Source organism: Cardiocondyla obscurior, linkage group LG04 (assembly GCF_019399895.1).
Source record: "Cardiocondyla obscurior isolate alpha-2009 linkage group LG04, Cobs3.1, whole genome shotgun sequence".
Lineage (NCBI taxonomy): Eukaryota > Metazoa > Arthropoda > Insecta > Hymenoptera > Formicidae > Cardiocondyla > Cardiocondyla obscurior.
In genome coordinates, this window is record NC_091867.1 from 7372157 (window position 1) to 7395799 (window position 23643).

At 36.5% G+C, this 23643-nt stretch overlaps 5 protein-coding genes across 14 annotated transcripts; 2 read left to right on the top strand and 3 right to left on the bottom strand.

Annotated features, from left to right (window-relative positions):
- Positions 1–155: 155 nt before the first annotated feature.
- Rim2 (replication in mitochondria 2) lies at positions 156–12452 on the bottom strand. Of its 5 annotated transcripts, none has more exons than XR_011545600.1 (7): positions 12062–12452; positions 9181–9363; positions 8738–9012; positions 6164–6282; positions 4684–4903; positions 3604–4043; positions 156–3526 (listed from the first exon to the last, which is right to left on the bottom strand). XR_011545600.1 is itself a non-coding variant. In XM_070655006.1 (7 exons), exons 2-7 carry the CDS (start codon positions 11218–11220, stop codon positions 3763–3765), a joined length of 1092 nt encoding a protein of 363 aa, XP_070511107.1. In that variant the 5' UTR covers positions 11221–11400; positions 11535–11988; the 3' UTR covers positions 156–3762. The 5 variants fall into 5 exon arrangements, 3 of the variants coding, with proteins under 3 accessions (XP_070511107.1, XP_070511105.1, XP_070511106.1); XR_011545599.1 differs by having other exon boundaries at positions 3592–4043; XM_070655006.1 differs by lacking the exon at positions 12062–12452 and adding exons at positions 11207–11400; positions 11535–11988 and having other exon boundaries at positions 156–4043.
- Positions 12453–12622: 170 nt separating this feature from the next.
- Positions 12623–17059, top strand: LOC139101659 (dnaJ homolog dnj-5). Of its 4 annotated transcripts, XM_070654990.1 has the most exons (7): positions 12623–12839; positions 12902–13027; positions 13405–14969; positions 15128–15572; positions 15734–15949; positions 16030–16259; positions 16405–17059. In XM_070654990.1, exons 3-7 carry the CDS (start codon positions 13417–13419, stop codon positions 16532–16534), a joined length of 2574 nt encoding a protein of 857 aa, XP_070511091.1. In that variant the 5' UTR covers positions 12623–12839; positions 12902–13027; positions 13405–13416; the 3' UTR covers positions 16535–17059. The 4 variants fall into 4 exon arrangements, with proteins under 4 accessions (XP_070511091.1, XP_070511089.1, XP_070511090.1 ...); XM_070654988.1 differs by lacking the exon at positions 12902–13027 and having other exon boundaries at positions 12623–12848; XM_070654989.1 differs by lacking the exon at positions 12902–13027.
- A 208-nt stretch (positions 17060–17267) lies between these two features.
- Pole4 (DNA polymerase epsilon subunit 4) lies at positions 17268–18127 on the bottom strand. Its single transcript, XM_070655010.1, has 2 exons — positions 17891–18127; positions 17268–17819 (listed from the first exon to the last, which is right to left on the bottom strand). Exons 1-2 carry the CDS (start codon positions 18125–18127, stop codon positions 17679–17681), a joined length of 378 nt encoding a protein of 125 aa, XP_070511111.1. The 3' UTR covers positions 17268–17678.
- Positions 18128–18147: 20 nt separating this feature from the next.
- Positions 18148–20759, top strand: Rtca (RNA 3'-terminal phosphate cyclase). 2 transcript variants are annotated; one of them, XM_070655003.1, is made up of 8 exons: positions 18148–18279; positions 18573–18706; positions 18876–18993; positions 19067–19388; positions 19468–19609; positions 19682–19821; positions 19914–20070; positions 20141–20759. In XM_070655003.1, exons 2-8 carry the CDS (start codon positions 18665–18667, stop codon positions 20360–20362), a joined length of 1143 nt encoding a protein of 380 aa, XP_070511104.1. In that variant the 5' UTR covers positions 18148–18279; positions 18573–18664; the 3' UTR covers positions 20363–20759. The 2 variants fall into 2 exon arrangements, with proteins under 2 accessions (XP_070511104.1, XP_070511103.1); XM_070655002.1 differs by lacking the exon at positions 18148–18279 and adding an exon at positions 18370–18501.
- On the bottom strand, positions 20663–23362 carry Alg11 (ALG11 alpha-1,2-mannosyltransferase). 2 transcript variants are annotated; one of them, XM_070654997.1, is made up of 8 exons: positions 23155–23362; positions 22571–22801; positions 22248–22480; positions 21931–22148; positions 21547–21831; positions 21203–21462; positions 20990–21124; positions 20663–20905 (listed from the first exon to the last, which is right to left on the bottom strand). In XM_070654997.1, exons 1-8 carry the CDS (start codon positions 23172–23174, stop codon positions 20818–20820), a joined length of 1470 nt encoding a protein of 489 aa, XP_070511098.1. In that variant the 5' UTR covers positions 23175–23362; the 3' UTR covers positions 20663–20817. The 2 variants fall into 2 exon arrangements, with proteins under 2 accessions (XP_070511098.1, XP_070511097.1); XM_070654996.1 differs by having other exon boundaries at positions 23106–23292.
- Positions 23363–23643: the final 281 nt, after the last annotated feature.

Sequence of the window (23643 nt, forward strand, 5' to 3'; positions counted from 1 at the left end):
TTCATTCGGCAGGTATTTAAAATGTCCCGAGTTTTGTTTAAGACCGCGCTCTTTATGGACTTTATGGATTTCTTCTAATAAAATAAAACCAAGACAAAAACGGCAAAATTAAAATAAAATAAAATAAAGCAAAGCGGGTTAAGTAAAAAACACAATTTTATATGAATTTTTTAAGATAGGACTCTTTATTGAGATATCTATGTACACATAAATTTATCCGTACAGGTTTCTTACCGGGTATCGCAAGCTTATACATATGTACATAATAAAAGATACCCTGTAATCGACAATACAATCGGGAAGGTAAATCTACATAAAAAAATAAATTGAAAATGTACAATAATTTTTTGTTCATTTTTTTTTTTACATGTACGAGGCTTTGTCTCTGAGAAAACCATGCCTTGTGGTTTTTTTTTTCGTTAGATTCGAGTGAGTTTGATTAGCGTTTTGCAATTAAGCTTGTTAAATCCGACAGTCTGTCCGAACGTATGAGTGAAAAACGAATAAAATGCTTTAGTTAGAAAAATAACGACGCTTTTGGTACTTCGTGTTTCCTGAAACTTAAATTAATTTTCCATTTCTGTGGACGCTACTTCTCGCAATTACAGGATCTTCGCATATTTGTATACGCATTGATTTTCTCACGCTACGCTAAGTAATTGTACAACATCAGTCTTTAACGAAACGCTCGCTTCTCGTGAATATACGAAATATTTCTCTCTCTCTCCCTCTCTCTCTCGTTCTCTTTACATTTTTCGCTCGCCGTTCTTGACTTTGTTAAAAAAATTAATTGCTTATCTCAACGACTTCCTATTTAATATGTATACACTCTTTACTTGGCACATGCCTTCGATTTTAATATATTTTCGCGATTCCCTTTATGACTTCCTTGCGCAAATGACTATACACGATTAATAACAGCCTGGCACTTAGAATCTGCATCTTTCTGGAGCATTACATTTTACAATTGACAACAGTATCATAGAGATCTCAACAAGATGTTAACAATTAACGTATCGGTAGTATACAGTGTTCTAAAAGTCGCATAGTTCTCTTTAGTTTCGTCAGGCTTCGTTTTGAGACTTGATCAAGTGAGATGAACTCCCTTGTCCTGCACTTTCTTACATAACTAAGTTTATTAGCGAAAACTACATTTTCACTAAGTTATCCTGAATTCATTGAAAGACAAGCAAGTAAACTTCTGTTATCCTTGAAAAATTCGTATTTCTCCTTAGTTACTTCTAAATCTAGTTTATACGACTTATAGGACAGAGTACGTAAATTCTATATAAACATTGTACAATCTGCTGTATTGACAAGCGCCAAGCTCCACTGGTAATGAATAAAATAAAATCACAGCTTCATTACGTATAACATGAAGAAAGGCTCTCCTTAGATAACCAGTAAAATGACCAGTAAACCCGCATATATTACTTATATACTCTCGTTCTCGGTTATTTGATCGGAACTATAGTATACCAGATTATTAACCGATCAAGCATCGCCCTGAATATACGGCTTTAAAATATATAAACATATGCTTTTGAACATTGCAAAAACTGCGTGAAACATAATTAAAAATATATAAAATTTAATTCTAGAACAGACGTAAAATAACTTCACTATTACAGAATTATATAACTGTTGCGGAAACAAAAATATATATAATGGCACGCATTGGAAAACATAAAGTTATCGTAATAAAATATTTGAACGTTTTAAATTGACATTGTAATTTTGTATTATGCTTTAATAAACAAAAATTAAAGAATACTTGTAAATAAAGACTGAGAGAAATTACTTTTTAATAATTTGGAAAAGAAAATTATTATTTTTTTCGCGAAGCAACTTTTAAAGTTTTTCAAATCGACAAACTCGCTTTCGTAGTACTTTATTATAAAAATAGTATCTCGGAATAGTCCAAGAAACAAATAGCGACGACTATTTCGTGTGCTTGTAATACTCTTAATTCTCTCGTTAAAGATCGTACATCATGCGATTACATTGATTAATGTTATATATGAACGCCTATAAATGTAGGTAGCTAAAGCCTACGATTCGATATGTACATATTATCGCGACGTCGTTCTACATAAATAAAGTGGAAACAATCAGAACAGCCTAGTACGTGCTAATCCTCTGACAAGTATTCTAACATTAATATTGTTGCTTTTCTGTCTCTAAGAATAAGTTAAAATATATATATATATATATATATATATATTATATATATATATCAGTTCGTTAACAACTAATTGCGTGTTATCGCACATTAGTAAAATCGACAAGAAAATCTACATTGTCGAAATCTGGCGAACTTGAGAAACATACGAGGAAGTATGTAGTAAAATAAAGAATATAATCAAAAAAAATTATCGCCATGATGAAGTGAAATTGAATTTATGAAAAAACTCTTTATAAAATTTTATAAAATGTAGGAAGCGGTTTTCAAAGGTTCTGAATCTTCTTTGATACAAGTACATAATTATTTATATTGCATTTTCTACAAAACAAAAAAAATTTATTCAAGAATTATGCATTTTTCTAAAATTATCAAATGTATTAGAAATAATTGGTAATGTAAGTAGCATATGTTATTACATATGCTACGACACAATAAATGTACACACGTACATACATTATTTAACTGCAGTTTGTATTTAGTTAAATTCAGAATCTTTGAAACATGTCTCATATATCATTTAAGTGTAATAAAATTTTAACACAAATATATATAAACTTGTAAAAAATTAATAGATTGTTCAGTCACAGTTCAATAATTTTTTTTAATGTATTATTTCTGGTAACGTTTCTTGGATATACTAATATCAAAATAAAGTTTTAATATTCAAATTTTTAACATTGCTTGATATACAACTTAAAATTTATATGAAATATGAAATAAAATAATTATTTTCATAAAATTCAATATATATTTACCACAATTTTACAAACGCATAATACGAATTTTACTAGATCTCTAAGTGTGAAAACTTTTAAGAAAAGTGTCTCTATAATATTCTATTACTGCTCAGAACTAATTGACATAATCGATTCTAACAAAAACATTTTACTTGATACAACAGAAGAATCGAAATTATCTGACGTAGTTCATAAATTCAGAATCGATGTTTATATATACATTAGCAAACAAAAAAATGAAAAAGTTGCAAAGAAAAATTACAAATTGTAATTAAGAGAACAGCAACCCAAACCTTTTAGATCAAAAATCTAATGTCTATACTGTGACTATTGTACGTGAGCTTCGCACGTTTTGGATTCAAAGTTAGTTTAGTTTCTAGATCAGAGAGAAATCTTGCCTCAAACAAGTTTTTTGACACAATACAAACCTACTTTTCGCGATATTCACGCACGTCCACAGTTTTGCGAACGAGAAGCGATGTCTCAGCCTTTGTCTATCCGACGCTAAACAAAATCTGCTTCTCTCAATTTCCCATTTCTCTCCCTCACCCCTCTTTCTCCCTGCGAGATACAGCGAGTCCGTGTCTGGATATGTACACGCTATCTGAAAGGAGGAAGGACTACTTTTTGCTGCACTCTTACAACACAGTGTGACCAAAGAGCTGGTACCTTTTCGAGTACCTGGAGCAACAACTAGGTCATCGAACACGTTTCCAACTGCTCTCGATGCTCTTAGATATGCGGTTAGATCTTGGGATGCTTTCCCGGTACAGTATTCACATACTGGTGCAGGAAAAGTGGCTGACAGGTGGCCCTTTATTCGGGGGCCGTAAGTAAGTCCTAGGCCAATTGTCTCTTCGCTTTAGCCTCGTTGTAGAATTCCGATGTCACGTCGGTACTGGTTGTTGTTACCGTAACTGGCCGAAAGTGTCGAGTCAATACATATACTACCGCTTCATACGTTGCCATTATGATAGCGGTGTTAGGAATTTGCCGGATTAGCTGGGTTCCAAGACCGCGGTAAAGACCCTTTGGACCTTCTTCCAGCCACACGGTGTTCAAAGTTTGCCAAAATGTGCGGTACTTAGTGCCCTCTTCCCGTAATCGAGTCCTTGCGACTTCTAAATAGAATAAAGAGAACAAGATATTACATTCTTGACTTATGTTTAGTTTATTAAATTTTAAATAATTGGAAAAGATCCGTACGTATAAGAATTTTGCGTTAGCAACACGACTTTGCTGATATTCAAATAAAACAGGATAAATTAATAAAGTACACCGGAAATCTTAAAATTGATTTTCTATTATCGTAACGATCGGAAGAACATAGCGCGATACGACGCAGTTATCTCTGAATAGAAATGCTCGATTTCATATGCAATTTGGCAATCTTCTGCGGAAATATGCACGCGATCTGTGTACGATAACAATGATTTGCGAAATTATTTAAACGCAAGTGCAGTATAGCAGTATAAACCTAATATTATTTTACTTAAGCCAGAAATGCCACATTGTCTGTCAATAGATATAAAAGCGTAATTACACACAGAGTGTTTGGCACGCATTGCAAATATAGCTGGCGTTATCTTTAGACCCACTCGGAGAATTTTTGCGAGCCAGTGACAGAAAAAGAATATCACTGTTCGCCAATGAGATAAAAATACTATATATATATAAAAACCTGTAAACCGAACTAAAATGTTAACAGTAAAAAATGATACACAAATTTAACTGAAGTAAACATATTTTTAACATTTTTACCGTGAGGATAGGCGATGCTTGATGCTATCGTTTTTGAGAATGAACCTGCTGCCATAAATTCAATAAAGTCACGGAACGTTTTTCTGTCATCCGTTTGAGAAACTCGCGACCTGTGTGTAGCTAGCCACGCCTTCACAGCTTCGTATATCACAAAGTGTATCACAGTCTCACTTATGCCTACGTAGGACGCAACGATACCTTTGTAAAATCCCAGGATACCCTGCAAGAAGTAAACCAGAACGTAAATGAACGCAACGACTTAATCAAATTTATTTCAATAATATGTAAAATTTTCTTACTGTTTTACATTTCACAATATAAACCTTATTAATACATCATTAATACACTATTAATAATCGGTTAAACCTTTTTAAATGGCCAGCTCATGAATTAATAATTAATGAGAATTATATTATACATAACGTAAAAATAGAATAATCGTATAATAATTAACCGTGACGTTACACGGGAAAGGATATGCAAGTCAAATGTTTAAATAATTAAATAATAGCGGTACAATGTCTTTTATCAACGATATATTGAAACGTAACGATTCGAGGGAGAGCACACGTGATATCTGCATGCTCGATGAAAGATGGGATTAAACCGAACATTCATATCTGCGATAAGAAAGCCAAAAATATTTGATACCCAACCTGCAATTTATTAATTCGTAGGTAAGCGCTTCTCTCACTTTTTATCGCGATGAAAAATATGCACAGCATCTGCATGTGCGTTTCTGTTGCGTTATTACGTTCTCGCTTCCTCATTATTTTTCTGCATTCGTGACGGAGCCGTGATTACTTATATAAAGTTATTTGTGCAAAACTGTGCCTTATGTACTTACGCCAATTTATATTTCCAATTTTACGTACGAGTCCGCGTAATGATGTACGAGAAGATGACGGGATATGTACAAATTTATTTATTACACCGAGCATTGCCCAACGCAGCGTTGGAATTTTCCACGATATTTTTACCCGCGTGCACTATTTGCAGGCGCGCTATTCATGGTGCCAGTTTTGAAGCTGGCCCGATTCCGACATGCCGAATGCAATTTCGGTACGTGTATGCGTATAAACTGTGCAATCACCCTCTCCAAGTAACACATTCGATTTGACACGTGTCCATAAACAGAAATAAAACAGCGAGAGCAAACAATTCGTATAAACGTTGAAATCAAACGTTGCTAACCAATAAAGATCATTATTTCGTTAGCTTTAGCATGGTTTTTTTTTCTCCACAAAAGGTAGCTCGAGCAAGTATAAGAAATTCCTTTCACAGGTCTTAGAAATCAATTAGAAACGTTTCGGAATTAATTAAAAGTCTAAGCAGCGACTGCGAAACTATTTCAATATGTAGGAACGTATCTGCGATTTTATTAATTTAAGAAATAAATGCTAATTTACCTCGCACGACACGGTGGCATCCGGGGCTTCGTAAATCGCGATGAAAAAAAAAATAAGATCTAATGTCTTACCGAGTGACGATATATCCTCCGCATGCATTCTATCGCTGTGACTTTTTGCGATCGGTGGTCCAGCTGTAGTCTGGTTTTTATAAACCAAATCGGATTTGTCAATGTACACGCGGTGAAACCTGGAAAAGTGAACGACCGTTTATTGAACTCGCACTCCGTTGTTACATTGTTTCTCGTTACTTTCAACCGTATTCGGATTTAGAACGGAGATAGACTTGCAACAAGTACTAGTACTCAACCGAAACAACAACCTTTTTCTCTCCTTTAAGGAAAATCAGCGCGATTTTGAAATTTCGAATAAAACTGTAAAGCACAAGAGACTTAATTCCGAGACCTTGGTAGATTCATCTCTATTTATGGAAAGTGTTAAAAGCATTAATTAACATTTCTTGTGCACGTTTAGTACAACCTTTTCCTCTCTCAGTGTACTCGTGTCTCATTTTTGCGAAAGATCGGAGCATTGTACTATTTTACGCACGGTTATTACGCCGGGAATAAACGGATAATCCACGAGTATTACACAACCGAGAATACTACGCGTTTAAAGCGCAATAGCGCCGCGATTTGTTTACATCTCGCTTATTTTTTTGCGCCATTTAAAATATTGCGTGACGCAGAACGAACACCTAACGGAGCCGGTTTAGAGGAGACATTCGATGTCGTTCGTGAATTACGTGCTATCGTAATTATGTAACGTTGCGTACGGATCTGAAGACTTTACGGGAACAGTAGTTACGTTCAGCGATCTCTCGTTTTCTCCCTATACTACATTATTCTTCAATTACAACGTAATTCCGGCTGCACCGCGATGACTCTTCGATGACAGAGTTACGCTCGCACGATGCAAGACGCGAGGAAGGCATTGAATTACGCGCTGAGAACGGCTATAAATAGACGCACATTGTCGGCACTCTCGCTTGTCGGCGAAGCGACAGAGGAAAGGGGAAAAGGGGAGGTAGAGAAAGGGAGGAAAGGGACCGAAAGGAAGGAGAAAGAAGGGAGGTCGTTGGACACGTACCTTGATTTCCTACATCCGAAAAACTATTCAAGGCTGAACGATGTAAAGATAAAGAAGCAGATACTAGACACGATCGAGCGGTTCAAGGTACTATTATTAAAAAAAAATAAAATAAAATAAAATAAAAAATAAAAATTCTAAACGTCGACTAAAATTTATCATCGATTTTTGCTAGAATACCACAGATAGAATTTACGGCGGCATGAATTACAATAATAAACTCTGTCTCTGTCACTTAAATTGATTAAGACTACGACTTCGACTGCCAAGTCTACGTTGACATCACTTGGCAAAATTATAAATGCTAATAACACGACGAATTTACAATAAAATGCCTTAGGTTTGTTACAAAAAAGACGCTGTTAAGCATATAACATGTCTCTTTAACGTTACACATACCGCTTTTTTAAGGCCGCCTTCTGTTTACGAAAGATGCTGATTTATCTGGTTTTTTTTATCTCAGTTAATTTCGGGAGAGCACTTCAAAGCCATCGAAAAAAGAGCGAGGACTCACTATGGCATATTAAAGATAAACGGCGATAAAAGCTATTATGAGCCGAAGTTGTAAAACGTTCGAAAAACATGCGCCGGCGTAACATTATGTAATACCGCTTATCTCGTGTAAATGCACGCATGATAGAATTGTTCTTTGCAATCGAGATAATCCGTACTCTCGCGCGGACGCGAGATGTGTGAATGATATAAATAACACTCAACTGTCAATGACGGTAATTGTGCCGGAGATTAGACTCTATCCCAGAGCAAACAATCGTTATCGCCGGATCGTGCGATGCCAATGGAGGCATAAAGATTGAGAACGAAAATGTATGATTAATCATTTCATTATTCGATTTAAGAAGCAAAAATTAAATGTAATTTCTTTTGCATCTAAGACCGAAGTATTATTTTTAATTGCTTCAAGCATAATTTTTTTTTTAATTTCAGAAACACGTATATAAAGTGAACTTCTGTTTGTTCATCTTGTATAGCAGTTTTATTCACGGTATAACTTTTGTCTCGAGTATGCCTTGACATGTAACGATTTCTTCTCCTTTAATATACGAAGTCTTTACCGTGTCAAACGACCGAATAAATCCGCAGTTAAAAAATTCTAAGGCAAGTCCGCACTTACGCAAAGCGATGCAAATGGTAAACAATCATGTCGCGAAAACACACGTGCCAATTGCATGGCTCCCCTGCGAACAGATCTACAATAGACAACTAGCCGGGCCGAAGTTCAGCTTCGTGTTAAATGATAAATTCTTTATCGTCCAAGAAACAGTCTTGTTGACTGTAATTTATCGACTGTCACCGAACGAGCACAATCATTCGTATTAAAACTAATGCGGACCAAACTTTATCGATGAACATTCAGAATTTCAATTTTAAACTATCAGTATTATAGAAAAAAAAATTCTTCTAATAAGTTCTAGATTGACTTCCCGACATACATATTTTATATCGCTACCTGTTGTCCGTATGCAAGCTATTTATAACGCTGCTGCTTATTTTTTTACATTTCTTATAATTATGCGCAAATACTAAAAGAGTCTTACCGGCGCAGGACGCGGAGAAGACGTGAACAATCGGAGTATCCGGAGGTAGAATCGCATTGAACGCGACTTTGCTCTTAGAGTATGCGCAAAAGTAGATCGCTCTAGAGGGTGCCACGCCAATGAGATTCGGGCCCAGACCTTTGAATAGTCCCCGGGCACCCTCGTGCTTGATGATGTATCGTAAACATTGATAAATACCCGGCGCGTGCCGGGAAGGATCCGGAGGTGAGGTTGAGACACCGAAATGTGAAAGGGCCACGAAGTGACTGGAGTACCTGGAAAAGAAATCGAGAACAGTTAATCAAAGATCTTAAAATTAAATTGCTATCCATTGTAAATAGCCATTTACTGAAATAATGTACAGATAAGTTAAAACTGTCGCTTAAATGAACCTCATTTAGCCTTTAATATATTTCTCCCTTAATGTTCTCGTATTATTTCACCTGGGGTATCCAGTGCACAGCCTTCTGCGTTGTTCGGGCGTCGGTGAGCCCTTGCATGTCGGATGACCAGACGTGAACTCCTTGCTCAACGGTGGTGGATGGAAACCGGAAGACGACGACTGTAATCGGGTCTTTACCACCTCAAGCGGACACGTTACTATTGCTCCTGCCGTGCCGGCCACTCTAAAAGTATAAAAAAGCAGTTAGTGTTATTCAGAAAATTTTTTATTACTGATCTTTTTAATTTTATCTTATCAGCTGGCAATCAGGTGAAATTGTAACGTCTTTACGTGTGGTGATGCGGCAAGCATCAACTAATTATTAACAATGCCTGTATAGTTCGAATTAAAAACAGCTATAATTATAACAAAGTTTCGATAAAAATTATAATTTATAATGTTTATAAACAGAATTAAATGTGAAGAACGAAGTGTTTGCCACAAATATAATCTGATTTTTATCTTATCAGACTAGAAATTACGAAGAGATAAAAATTACAAATAATTGTCGAGATAACGGTAAAAGTGATAACTCTCATTTCGCACAACTCGTATAAAACAGTAATATTTATTCGGCGCGAACTCTCGCGGGGAACTTTACTGACACAATCTCGCGAATCTTTCCAATTAGACTTGTTACAATCGCGTTGTAACATGATTAGCAGGGTGTTGGTGAACCGCTATTTATCGTTACGACTTATTATCAGTTCGATATTTGTACTTGTCGAAGTCCACTCACTTTTGAGGTTCTTAATATTTAAATAAGGCATGCAAGCTGTACTTTTAATTAAAAATCCGAGGATCTGAGTTTAAACTCGACCGGCATTTTTTATTTAATATTTTTATTTTATTCGCCTTCATAACGTTTCAACTTAAAAGAAAATATTCAACTTTTCATTCCTTTCTCTTGTGACTTTTACTAATTTATAATAGAAATTTCCTGTGTTCATTACGTTTACACCGGTTCCGACTACGTAACGAGTTTTGTAAATTCATCAAGTTTTAGAATGGAATTTCCAACGCGTAGTATTTCGAGGTAAATAAATCGTTTAGCTGCTCCTCGTTGTCAAGCAGGAAATACTGGTCTTAGCACTAAGCAAGTTTAGTTACTTGACTTTTCAATTGATCTACTTCTGAATTAAAAGAAATAAAATAAAAAAAAAGAAAGAAAAAGAGGGAATGCTAAATTTGACCTCGCACGATCGGCAGTTATTAAAATTGCTGATAACCAGAGACCGCTAAAAAGTGATTGAACAATAAACATTGGAAAACTATGGGATTTTTAATTACAGGAACTGATAAATCGCGTCGCGGAACTACGTGAAGTAAACTAAGGAGCTTGGTCCGCCCATAATTATAATTTAAACCGTAACCTAATTGCAAGTTTAATTACAGTTTGAGTGTACAGGTATTTATTTATCAGAGAGGGTCAGAAGTTAAGTTTAATAATTTGTCAAAAGACAAAATTGCGAGACCCCGATCTCACGATTCCAAGTATTTATAATCTCCCGTGGCGCGCACCGATAGATAGAAGAGTTGCATCAATAAGCGCAATCTGTATCGCCATAACGGCGAAATAGGCTCTTGAATTGTGATAGAGGTAGTCGGCGGAGTCTCGTGTTACTTTCCCGAGCGCCGGATTCCGCATTCGCGATTCACGTGTCCTGAAATACGATCTTCTTTCAGCGAGAGTCAACGCGTATGACGTAATCATGGCTAATCTCGTGAATATTTTAGCGGCTACTCCGCATTGCACAGAGTCAATATTCGTCAATCGAAGACTCGATCGCGAATTAACGACCGTATGAAGGAGCTCCATACACGAATGCAAAGGGTCGCAAAGGCGCAACGGGTAGATATAAAATTGCACTGCAAGTAAAAATTGTAAGAATTATTCGTGATCTTGTCGCGCGTATCGCGGCGTAACTTCACGTCCGCGACAGCGGAGATATTACAAGTTATTCTTTCCGCGGTGTTCGTGTGCCACGTGCGCGTGTGTACGCGACAGGTAACGAATGCGTACGTACGTGGCGCCCGACATCGAGTTTAATATAACTGCGTCGTCAAATTCCTTGCCGAGTGACAGGCGATGCCGTGAGCTAGAGTCTCGTATTTCAGCTTAGTAAAGCCAATTGCGAATCCGGCCGGCCGATCTGTCATCGTTTGCGAAATGTACTGGGTGTAAACAACAACAAGACAACACATCGCTGCATGTATGTCGCTGCAAGAGGATATTCTTAATTATTACAACGTGTAAATCCGAATATGCAATTAGCGTTAATTGGTTAATTATTAATTTTGATCGTGTGCAATCTAATTTATTCGTTCAATATCAAGTACATCATGTTTACTTACTGCCGTCCCTCGTCTCGTCATCGAATATAATTATCAAATACATACCGATTAGAGACGAAGATTAGGATTGAATTGGAATTCATCCGATCGGAAAAACCGCAATCCGGATTAGAGAGCTTCGCTTCGATTCCTCCTAATCCCGATTTAGCTCAAATTAACTTCTAGTCGGATACGAACACCGTCAAACAGATTGCTCGGCCAAGTTAGGTTAGGACAGACTTCCGCAATTCGATTGGCGGTGACCGATTTATGCGATGCGCATCCCGGCCACCCTCGGGGCGATCAGGATCGCTCGAAATCGAACACAGCCGCAGAGAAAAACTGCGTAGAAACCATCCGGCGGAACCGCCGAGGCTGGCGCGCGACGCAAAGCCGGGGCCCCCGTTGCGGAAGTGCGTTGCCCGAAAAATAATCGGTTATTGAAGACGTTTGAGATTCCACGATCGGCAGCTGTTCTCAACTCGGCGGCGCGTAAATAGAGGATCACGGGTCTCTGGGCGATTAGCTCGTACCCCCTCGATACTCACCCTCCGGCGACGAGGTGTATCGCCGTGTCGCGGTCCAACATCCTCCGCCGACGGCCTACGGTCGCATGCACTTGGCGCGTTTCTGGCGAGACGCAGCAGCGGCCGCCGGGCGGACGGGCCGCGAAATGGCGCGGGGAGGAACGGGGACGAGGAGGCGAGGCGCGCAATAAGGTCCGCACCGAGATGCTACGTAACGACGCCGGCTTCCAACGGCCGCGAGCGATTAGCGACGCGACTGGGCCGCACTTCTCTCTCGGTCTCGCTTTTTCCGTCGACGACGACGACGGGAAACGTACCCGGAACACCGCAACGTGACGTGCACTGTTTTCCAACGCTTCGAAATAACCAGCGAGTCCAACCGACGCAACAACGTATCACGCACTGCCGACGGATTCCCCCAGATATTCCGTCTCTACCCTACTTACCCTTCCCCGCCCCCGCGGCCGTCGCGATCGAGCGAATTTTCCCCCCGGTCGGACGACAAACGCCCGTTTCAAGGACGACAAGCAGCCGGACGCGTTTCGTCTGGTTGCGAACGTTAAGTCCAATCTACATCGGGTCGTCGATCGTTCGGCCAGCGTCACACTAGCGGTTTGCAGCTGCGCCTTAAAGAATCCAAATACGATGCTCGATTTCACACGTACCGCATGGTATATGTAAGATTTGTGTCTCATATAAATATAGGTCTTTTTTTAGTAAATTTTTGTAAATTAACGATGCAAAATGTGAACATCGAGCGTGAGGAAGCATCGTGAAAAAGTGTCTCTGTTGGCGGAACGTGAGTATTGTGCGTATCGATCGTACCGCATCAACCGTCTGCTGACACCCGATTTCTTCTAGGTTATAATACTTCAATCGAAATTGCTTACCCGAAAATGATTATCTAATACAAATTTACCTTGCCGCTGCAAAGCAGCTGATGCATACGCGTTATCTCGAATATCTCTAGCTCGCACGATTTAATAGGTACCGTTTAACGTTCTCGATACGTTGCTATGGTTATGTGACTAGTGGCTAGTATAATGGACATTTTTGGAAAACGTATATTTATACACCTTGCATTTCGGCTAGCCATATATCGTTGCAGCACGCATTTGAAAAAGTATTAAAACGTAATATTTTCGAATAAACGAGATCGATAAATTAAATTTATTGGTATTGTACATTTTTTTGGATTTGTCCATATTTGTCAAATTTTAAAATAGGAAAACTTTGTATAAGATGCAATTCTCTATCATTTACTGATTTATGAAATGATAATTTAACATTTGTTAACATACAAAACGACGTTGCAATGCTTGGATAATGATTTTACCTATTGATTTTACTTTCTCTTTTTAAAGAGGCGAATCAATATGGCAGAGCAGCAGCAAACTCCTCCTGGTTTTAAGCATATGTCTTTGGATAAGATTATTGAAGCCATGACTCCAGATCTGGAAGGTTCAAATGGTCATTACGCTCAGTTTAGCGTTCCTTCACAACAAACCACCTCTCATAATTGGGGAGATTACATACCAGGACAAACTAGACAGCACCCTGCCAATCCGCCACCAACGTATCCTAATCCTTCTGGAATGCAGCCAATGCCTCAAATGGCACCAACATCTTTATACATGCGAGATAGGTCCAATTATGATGTTCCAACTACAGATTCGATATATTTCCCACCACAGACAACAGTAAATCACCTAGGAATTATTAAAAATACTGATTTAATTGGTACTATTGACGTTAGAGGTGGTAATTATATAAACGTTATTTATGGAAACACTTCTCAAATTATGGCCGAGCAATGTCATCTTTCGAATGTGGCACCTTACGCTAATCAGAATATCGTTAATCAGGAGTATGGACTTTTCAACGATCAACATATGAGTGTACCATCTGAGATGCCAAGTCTAAATTTCAATGGGAAACAGTTGATTGATAATCTAGTAGAAAATTGGGTTCCTAATCAATCGGGTACTTACAGTCCATTTGGTGGGTCTCCTAATATTACACCTGTACCGCAAGCTGTACGTGACGTGAGAGAGGGAGAAAGTGAGTTACTTCCTAGAAATATACCAGATCCTCATTATAAAAAACCAAGAATGGTAGCCGAAGTAAAACCTATGCGACCTTCTTATTCCGACGTTCTAACGAAATCTGCACCAACTCCACCGTCTCCGTTAACAGTACAGCCCGTAAAACCAAAAATTGAAATAGCAGGCAAAAAAATCTGTAATAAGAATGTTAAGACTAAAAACAAACCCTCGCTGTTAAAGCGACAAAACTCGTCTGGTAGTGACGATCATAACTCTCCGAAAATGCAAATTCCTAGAAAAGTTTTAGAAAAAAATTCTTCCAATCTTACAAGACGTTGGGTGTCACTTGACAATCTCGATTCACAGTCCACCGATTCTCGTCAAATAAACTCTTTTGATAGAACCGACCAATTTTATTCGGAAAGGAAAAAATCTGATAAAAGAGCCTCTAAAAAAGCAGAAAAGAACGAGACTCTTAATAATACAAAAGTACAAAACAGTAATCCGAAAACTGCGGGAAATATTCCGAAGCGACCGATACAGATAAATAACAATTTAAATACAATTAATACATCCAGTCAGACAGTCTCGTCTGAAAAAATGGAAAAAAATCAACAAATTATTAACAAAGTCACTAAGGAGGATAAAAAGATGCTCAAGGAGAAAAATCCTAAACGTTTTCAAGGTGAAAAGGCTCAGCAGCCAATTAAAAAGGGACAAAGAAACAGAAAAAGAGAAAGTAGAGAATCTTCTGTTAAAGATTTATATAAAAATTTGAATAAATACGCGACTCGTTGGAGCAAAATTCTGTTGAAAATTTTTTATTGGCTACTACATCTAATTTCTGATGTAGTTAGCATGAGCGCCAACTTGGTTATTCAACTGTGAGTATTAATACATACGATTAAATATTTGCACGATATATTTTCTCTATTTATGAAATAATTTTTATTTGTAAATTAAAGATTAATTGTAGATATAGTAGAAAGTCAAAATTTCAATTTCCCCATTAATCTCTTTCTTTTTATATATTTTTTTCTAGTGGTAAATGTGCGTGGTATCACATCATACTTTATTTGAAGTGTTGGTGGATTTACGTGGCTGTGACATTCTGTAAAATTCGTATCTTAAACGCTATTGGTAAACAATTGGATAATTGGCTTGGTAGCAGTAAATTTGCGTTTTGGCGAAAAATTAACTCTAAGAAGAACGAGGAGAGAGAAGACAGTGGTAGTTGGATTCATGGTGGGTTAGAAACCAATATCGCATTACCTAGCACCGGCGAAGAAGCCATGAAAAGATTATTAGCATGTAAGGGAAAGGATCCTTACAGTATACTTGGTGTTACGCCAACATGCTCAGATGACGATATTAAAAAATATTATAAAAGGCAAGCTTTTCTGGTGCACCCGGATAAAAATAATCAGCCGGGAGCAGAGGAAGCATTCAAAATATTGGTACATGCCTTCGATATCATTGGAGAACCGGTAATAAAAAAATTAATTTTTTTACTTAATTTTCGTACAGTAAAATAATAATTATAATTTTAATAAATATTAAATATAATAAATATTTAAAATAAATTTTTATCTAAATTATATGTGTACACACATTCACACACGTATTTAGTAACGTTGTATTATTATAGGAACGTAGGCAAGCGTTCGATCAAACTAGACAGGTTGAAGCTGCTTGGGGCGAATTAAGCGATTTGCTATCGCAACTTCATCGAAAGATGGAACAGGCAGCAAATACGATACGATGTACAAATTGCGGCTTGAGACACAAACGCATTCCTACGCAACGCCCTTGTTACGCCGCGCGATTTTGTAATCAATGCAAAATACGTCACAGTGCAAAAGAAGCGAGTCTCCAATTAATTTTTATATATACATTTGTGAGGTATCCACTTTCTAAAATGAATCGTTTAAATTGTCTGTGCAGGGTGATATCTGGGCAGAGTCTCGTTTAATGGGTTTTTTATGGCATTATTACGCATGTATGGAAGGAGCGGTATATGATGTGACTGACTGGGCAGCTTGCCAAGCTGGGAATCTCAAACATCTTAGGGCAAATACGCATAGTGTCCAATATAGAATCGTTTTAGGACAAAGACTACCTTCTCAAACATCTAGTAGCGGTAAAAAACGGCAACAAATAGACCCCAATACAAGGTATACTTTACGCGATTGACTAACATCATTATCGTTATTTTTTTTTTTAATTAACGTCGATTTATAAAAATATTTAGTACATTAAAAAATTTTTTTTTATATGTGTATGTAGAAAATCATATCTTTTCTTTTTCTCACAAAATAGTGAAGCGGATTTCGAGGATTTCCTAAACAATCTCTACAATCATAGCAAATCCGCTGGTGTAAATACATCGGGGGATCAAAATTCTTTCAGAGGAGACAGCAGACGACGTAAAACTAAGCGTAAGAAGTAGAAGTTTAACAGCAGTAGATCAACAACCGCTGGGCGTTTGATATCGTTGTATAATTATAAAGTGCGCATTACATTAGAAGGCATATTATACGCAATCCTAAAATTACATTATCCTTAAACAATTAACCTTAGTATATAAATGTTACGAATATTCATCAAACGCTATATATCTGACTGATATGCTGTATGAGATTATGAGAAACTGTGTTCATGATAACAAACATATGTGTATTAAACATCGTATCGAGTAGACTCGCATATTGAAGAAAAAGAAAAAAAGGGGAGGAAAAAAAAAACAGTTTGAGAAAATGATAGGAGAGTATCGCAATAGCAACAATTTTTAACGATAAAAACAGTAACGAATATATTCAGCAGTAATACGAATTGCTATTTTGCAGATTTAAAATAATGAGTTGACTCTCTTCAAAATCATATATAGAGATGCCAAATAATGATCAAAGAACAGCAACAATGTATTGTACGCATCGCAAAGCTAGATTTAAATATAAAATTTTTTATATACGCATTTAGACAATTTATACGATATAACCTTGTGTTCTTCTAAAGTGAAAAGAAAAAGTAAAAAACGATATCGAATGATAAAATTTGATTTTACATCTTTTCTTTTACAATATTAAACTTATAATCGACATTGGTATAAGTCGTTTTTTTTTTTAATAAATATTATTTCGTTTAAATTTAAATAAAGGATTGGCAAACACCAAGAAGACTGATTTCTCTCTCTGTCTCTTATTTTTATTACTTGCATAAGTTACACACATTCACACACACGCATACACATATTTTTATTTAATCAGAAACATTTCTCACGGTATATTTTACAACATGTAGATATAGTTTAGTTTCTTTATAATCCTAGTATTTAAATTATCATACAGTCGAATAGCGAAATGTAAAATAACAGGGCGGCAATACAAAATGAAACATTAATTCAATGTGAAAGGAAAGTGAATAAAGATATTCATAATACAAATTTTAGCTGTTTAAGTGTATATTTGATATAAGTTTTAATGTGTAAACGATTTATTAGTCTTTTCGCAAAAAATCTTAAGTAAATAATACAAATTTACTGTGCATCAATAAAAAATTGGCCTTCCTTCTTTTTTTTTAATTTTTTTTTTTAGCTAGTCGAGCATACCTTCCAAAAATACAAGCGCGTCTACATTATCAATAGCGCTTTCTATATCACGCTTTTGAACAGTTCTTTTCTTTGTTTGCGCTGTATACTTATAAGCCTCTTTCGCGAGCGATTCGATGAAAAGTTCCTGTTTAGAAAATTATATATGTTTAAATATATTTGCTGCATTTGTAAACGCGTTACTTCAATGTTACTCACCACGGACTTCGCCACAAGAAATGTGGCTTCTTGATTAACTAAATTGACTTCGGGGTCCGCTTTAATGATGTTTTTTATCCTCCCTAAGGGCAGCCGTATCAATTTCTCTCGTTGTTCCTCCTCGCCGTGCGGACTGTCATTGTTTTCTTCTTGCGAGTCCCGTGCAGCATCTCCGTCGGAGTGGCTCTTACCGGGCTGGGTCGTTTCGCTTAAACTCTTAGCTACGGAGTCGTCCATACCGGCGTGTTAAATTGAGTCGTAATTATTCGCGAATATGTATGAACGTCGTTTGTTTTCGCTCCATATTGATAATTCGCCAGCGAGGTTCCTAACATAACCTGTTACTTAACTAGTGCCGACTCGCAGAGCGGAGTCGGCGACGCCAGTCGGTGAGTTAACACTTTATTTACTTTTTTAACGTGAAAGCTGCGTCTTTCGCGTTTCCGCAAACCCCCGGACGGACTGTGTCGGACTGTCAGAATTATTCTTCCGTTTTTTAAAGTAATTCGCCGTGAAGTAGCCTATTTGTAACGAAACGCGGTTCGATAAACAAACGGACTTCCATAGCTGAGCCGGTTTTACGAGCGGAGGGATTCGTGCTATAGTTAGATGTAAGTGCCCTCCCGTCGGACGGGGCCCGTCCTCGCTTACAATGGCTTACACATATTTTTCTTTTTCCCAGACGGGTGCCGAAAATAAATCGCGAAGCCGACGTGACGCCGTGAGACTGGACATCACCCTTTGACGTGGATCAAGGTGCTCTGGAAACGCGTAATGTCATCCCTTGTGCAGATAGACGGCAGTCTGGGCGAAGGTGTAAGTATGACGCGAGAGATGAGCCTCCAAATTACTCGTAAACTCTGTTTATATCTCGCAGAGATGCTTTTTGAAACAGTTCCGGTAATGCTTACAGTTGTCAGCATGTTAATTGACAACTATCGAAAGACATTCATGCACAATATTAATTTTTAATTTTTTTTTAAAGGGTGGACAAGTGTTAAGAGTTGCCTTAAGTTTGAGCACGCTCTATGGCATTCCGATTGAAATCGAAAATATACGCGCTGGAAGGCCCAAGCCCGGTCTTGCAGCACAACACCTAAAGGGTAATTAAAAAAAAAAAAAATAACATTATATGTTTAACTGTGCAAAATATAGAAAATTTAATTCTGTATTAAGGGTTGGAGCTTGTCAAAGAGATGTGTAACGCTCAAGTTAGAGGTGGATATATAGGCTCGACACGTTTGGAATTCCGTCCGGGTCCATTGAATAAGACAAAGAGAACATTTGTAGCAGATACTCAAACTGCAGGATGCATTTGCTTATTAGCACAAGTAGCTCTGCCATGTGCTCTCTTTTTCCCGTCTAACGACGTAATCACACTTGTCCTTAAAGGCGGCACAAACGTTCCTATGGGTCCGCATATAGAATATCTGACCGAAGTGTTTAAACCGATATTAAATAAATTTGGAGGTGACTTTGATTTCGTAGTTGTGAAAAGGTATATTATAAATTTATCGTATTTTATCTTAAATTTATCGTCATTATTCTGATTATACTAAAATTAATGATAAATGGAGGGGATATTATCCAAAGGGAGGAGGCGAAGTGCATTTACGCATAAAACCAGTCAGTAGCTTAAACGCAGTTACTTTAACTGATCTAGGAATTCCTCGAGGAATAACAGGATGGTCCTATGTAGCTGGATCGGTTCACATAAACGTATGTTACCTTTAATTAAATTTACAAATAAAGTTTAGTAAATTTGAATTAATTATGTTGCATATTTTGTAGCAAGCTCATGCAATGGCAAACGACGCTAAATCAATTATAACAGATAATTTAGTGAAAAACAACATTCGAGTGCCTTCAATTACGATCGAAGCTTATAGGGAAGATAGAGCAATGGCTGTTGGAAATGGCTCTGGTATTAAGTAAGTAACTGTTATATTAAATTCAATTCTTTATTTCTCATATATCATAAATAAAAAATTAACAACGGTGAATAAATAAAAATAAATATTAGTATAGTATGCAGCACAAATACGGGTTGCATTCTCGGCGGCTCTGGCTTAGGTTCGCACAAATCCCAAGAAGGACCGGCACCAGGTGAAACAGCAGCTAAGGAGATTTTAAAGCCACTTTTAACAGGAGCATGTATTGATGAACATACACAAGATCAGGTAAATTAATAGGAAACTCATTGAGATACTTTAACTTTCGGATTAATTTTTTAATTATTATTTGCTTTAGATAATAATTCTAATGGCACTGGCAAAAGGTATGTCGCAGATTAAAGTTGGAAATGAGAAACTCACTTGTCATACAGAGACTGCTATGCAAGTTGCAGAGATAATGCTAGGTAAACATGGACTTCGTTTTAATTTATCGAAAAATGCCCAAGACGGTGATACTTCGTCTTGTATATTAGAGTGCCAGGGATGTGGATTGGTTAACGATAATCTGGTTAAGTAATAACCACACGATACTTTATAATTTATCGTTGCACGTAATTAACAATTTTCACGTAAGTATTATAATAAATTTTGCTTTTATATTTGCTTTTACAAGTATATTAAAACATTTATGATTCACATACTTTTATAAATTTTTAAGTATGTCTAAAACTTACGATTTCAATATAAGAATATTAATTATTTCAATAATATAATTTATTCGCGAGGATTATTATATATACAATGTATAATATTTTGTACTAAATCATGATCACTTAATGTATTGCATCTTAAAATTGACGCAAATCAAACAAAATGCTTCACATTTTATAGAAAGCAACTTTATTTATTACGCATACACTCTATTATATGCACGAAATAATGTAATATGTATTAAAAATGCATTCTAACTTTGAGTTGAGCCATTTAAACACACCAGTAATTTATCAATTTAGACAAATTAAAAGTCGAACATTATTCTTCTTTCACTCTGAAAAACGGTTCGGTTGTTCGTAAGAATTCCTTCTCAAAGACTTGGGATGAGAATCGATTTACAGATGATCTAAAAGAAAAAGAAATTAATAATTTATATATAATAAAATAATTATTTAATACCGAACAATTGCATCTTTTACTGCTTCTATACCTGGCAGCAATTCTAATAGCATCTCGATCTTTTGGATTCATTTGTATAATAGACGCTATTATGTTAGCATATTCTATCTCGTCTTTTGCTAGAAAACCAGTTATACTACCAGGATGCATTTCTATGATATCTGCCCTGAAAAATCATTGAACAATTTTTACGATATATTTTTTTATTAAAAAAAGAAACATATGAGATTGAGCTAATATATACTTTGGACCACCAGAGTTATGAGCCACCATAATTAATCCCGCGGCCAAGCATTCCACGATGCTGATACCAAAATGTTCATTCCACATTGTGTGCAAACCAATCGATGCTTTTTGCATTTCGGACATAAGTTCGGAGTACGGTATATTTAATTTGAACTCAACATTCATTTCTAAAGCCAAATGTTTAGCTAAATCTTGCATATCTTTAACACGTCTTTCATCCTCGAAGTCTCGGCAGGATCCGATACAGATCAACTTGACCTAAATATCAAATCGCAATCAAGCTTAGAATATATTTTGACATTATTGGTGATGTAAAAAAAAAAAAGAATATATTTATCTCACCTTTTCCCAAACTTCCTCTTTAAGAATAGATCTTAGCTCAAACATCGCCCTCAACATGAGTGGATGATTTTTTTCGGGCCTGAATTGTGCGATTGCCAATATGTGTATTTGTTTGCTTCTTTCTTTGTCACTGAGAAGCGGTAATTTAATCAGGTCCTCCACATTACACGGGGGATATACTCGATGTGTCTTTAATGGACATTTCCAGATAGTATTGATATGATCTTCGGTCCACGAAGAATTTACAAGCGTGATCTCGGAGCAATTGCCAACCAATCCATATAACTAAAATATTTTGTTGTGAAATATTCGTTTTTAAAAGAAACACAGATAAAACAATTGATTAAATTTATAGATTAAAACATTTGATTAAAAGATACTTACGCGCGCGAATAATTTGTAGTAAATAATTTTCATATACGAGAAAAAGGGATTTCTGGCGACGATTCTTCGATTGTTGTACGCGACGACTCTTTTATAGACGTACTTTAACATATCAGTCGAAATAGTAGGATAATGCGTATATGATCCAACTCGGCAACCCCCGATATATTTAAATAAAGGATATGTGAACGCATAACCCATTGTGTCGAAGTATATATCTGTAATTTGTTAATTATTATTACATTTTATGTGTTTCTATTTAATATAAAATTAAAATTACAGTAAACATTTAGCAAATAGTTGAACAACTGTATCACCTGGTGTGAGATTGTTCAGTGCCTCAATGCCCAGGCAAACAGATCCTAGACTTTGCCCTAAAAGCGTGAAATAAGGATATGTTGTAGCCTCCACCCATTTTCGTCCATGCAAATAGATAAATTCGATATTAGGCTGTAATTTTACATTGAATGTTTTTTCGGCTTTATTGATGATCGTTTCCGGATTAGCCTCAAGATCACCAGTGTATATGACTATGTGCACAGTAGGATATCTGAAATTTTATAACAAGCGGAAATAATAATACAAAATTGTTTTTCAGGACGAAATAGAAGTTGTACTGATATTAGGCACAAAACATTACTTATTCTGTATGGCTTGAACCACAGCCCAAAGTACTCTTTCACCTCCTCCACCTGCATTGCAGTATGGATGAAAGATTCCAATAACTGTTCCTGTTTGTTGTCTCTCTGCACGTTTTCTTGAGTAATACTTTCTCCATTTTATTAACAGAATTGGTAAAAGAACAAGTACACATAGTACTTTACATATGATTATTAAAAGTAGCATGTTTATGAATACCATCATGGGTATCCTATAAAAATAAATTATTATAAACTTGCTCGTACGTGAACCCAATAATTGATTTATTTAATGTAACAATAAATAATCGTCTTCAAAACAAATTTAAAAAAAAAATGCCGATAAAAGAAAAATTAATATTACAAAATATTGCAATAAGCAAAGTTTTTGCAAAACATCATGTGACAATATAAAGTTCGAGACAAAGCGCAAAATTTTTCAAATTGAATGCTCTCGAAACATAAGAGTCGTTCTAATATTTTGACAGGGATGAGAAACGAATAGTTATGAAAAAAAAGAAATTGCTAATTACACACCATGCAGGAAGATCGCATTAACGAGCTGTTAACGATCGATATTCCTTACATTAAGAAGTAAAAGATCATATTTGCTGCCACTTGCGCATCTGTGTGTAAAGGAGCTGAAGTTTGCTGACGTGTGACTCCGCTCTGTGATCCGGTCGTCAGGCGGATAAGAACTTCTCGTGAACGAAAGTTAACCTCGAACTTGCATCCGCTTGCGTCGTGTTGAAAACTAACCTCGGTGTTGTATATGAAAACACTTCTCCCTCTTTCTTTCTCTCTCTCTCTCTCTTTTAATTTAATACACGTGGATGTCGTGGATAAATGTAGGTAACCGTATAAGCGTGCTCGTTATTGTGCGAGAAAACTTTCAATGGATATCTTTTGCCTAAAGTAAATTTAAAGAAAACATTTTTTCGATCGTGAGGCAGAAAGAGACAAAATCTTTCAGTAAAACAATACGCGAACGCAGTTTTTCCTTGCCATCCCCAATGTCTGTCAACTGTGCCAATTAATTTATTTTTCCCTTTTGGACCTAAAATCATGAAATAAG

Coding starts and splice junctions, on each gene's coding strand:
- LOC139101659 (XM_070654987.1), top strand. Junction 15,950..16,029: donor TACGTCACAGTGCAAAAGAA/GCGAGTCTCCAA, acceptor TTGTCTGTGCAG/GGTGATATCTGGGCAGAGTC. Junction 16,260..16,404: donor CAAATAGACCCCAATACAAG/GTATACTTTACG, acceptor CTCACAAAATAG/TGAAGCGGATTTCGAGGATT.
- Alg11 (XM_070654997.1), bottom strand. CDS start 23,174: ATGATCTTTTACTTCTTAAT. Junction 21,463..21,546: donor AAGAGGAAGTTTGGGAAAAG/GTGAGATAAATA, acceptor TTTGATATTTAG/GTCAAGTTGATCTGTATCGG. Junction 20,906..20,989: donor GCTATTAGAATTGCTGCCAG/GTATAGAAGCAG, acceptor TTTTTCTTTTAG/ATCATCTGTAAATCGATTCT.
- Rtca (XM_070655003.1), top strand. CDS start 18,665: ATGTCATCCCTTGTGCAGATAGACGGCAGTCTGGGCGAAGGT. Junction 18,994..19,066: donor TGCAGCACAACACCTAAAGG/GTAATTAAAAAA, acceptor TTCTGTATTAAG/GGTTGGAGCTTGTCAAAGAG. Junction 19,389..19,467: donor GATTTCGTAGTTGTGAAAAG/GTATATTATAAA, acceptor TGATAAATGGAG/GGGATATTATCCAAAGGGAG.
- Rim2 (XM_070655004.1), bottom strand. CDS start 12,102: ATGTTGGACCGCGACACGGCGATACACCTCGTCGCCGGAGG. Junction 9,364..12,061: donor ATACACCTCGTCGCCGGAGG/GTGAGTATCGAG, acceptor TTATACTTTTAG/AGTGGCCGGCACGGCAGGAG. Junction 4,904..6,163: donor GGAGGATATATCGTCACTCG/GTAAGACATTAG, acceptor TACTTCTTGCAG/GGTATCCTGGGATTTTACAA.
- Pole4 (XM_070655010.1), bottom strand. CDS start 18,127: ATGGACGACTCCGTAGCTAAGAGTTTAAGCGAAACGACCCAGCCCGGT. Junction 17,820..17,890: donor TTCTTGTGGCGAAGTCCGTG/GTGAGTAACATT, acceptor TTTTCTAAACAG/GAACTTTTCATCGAATCGCT.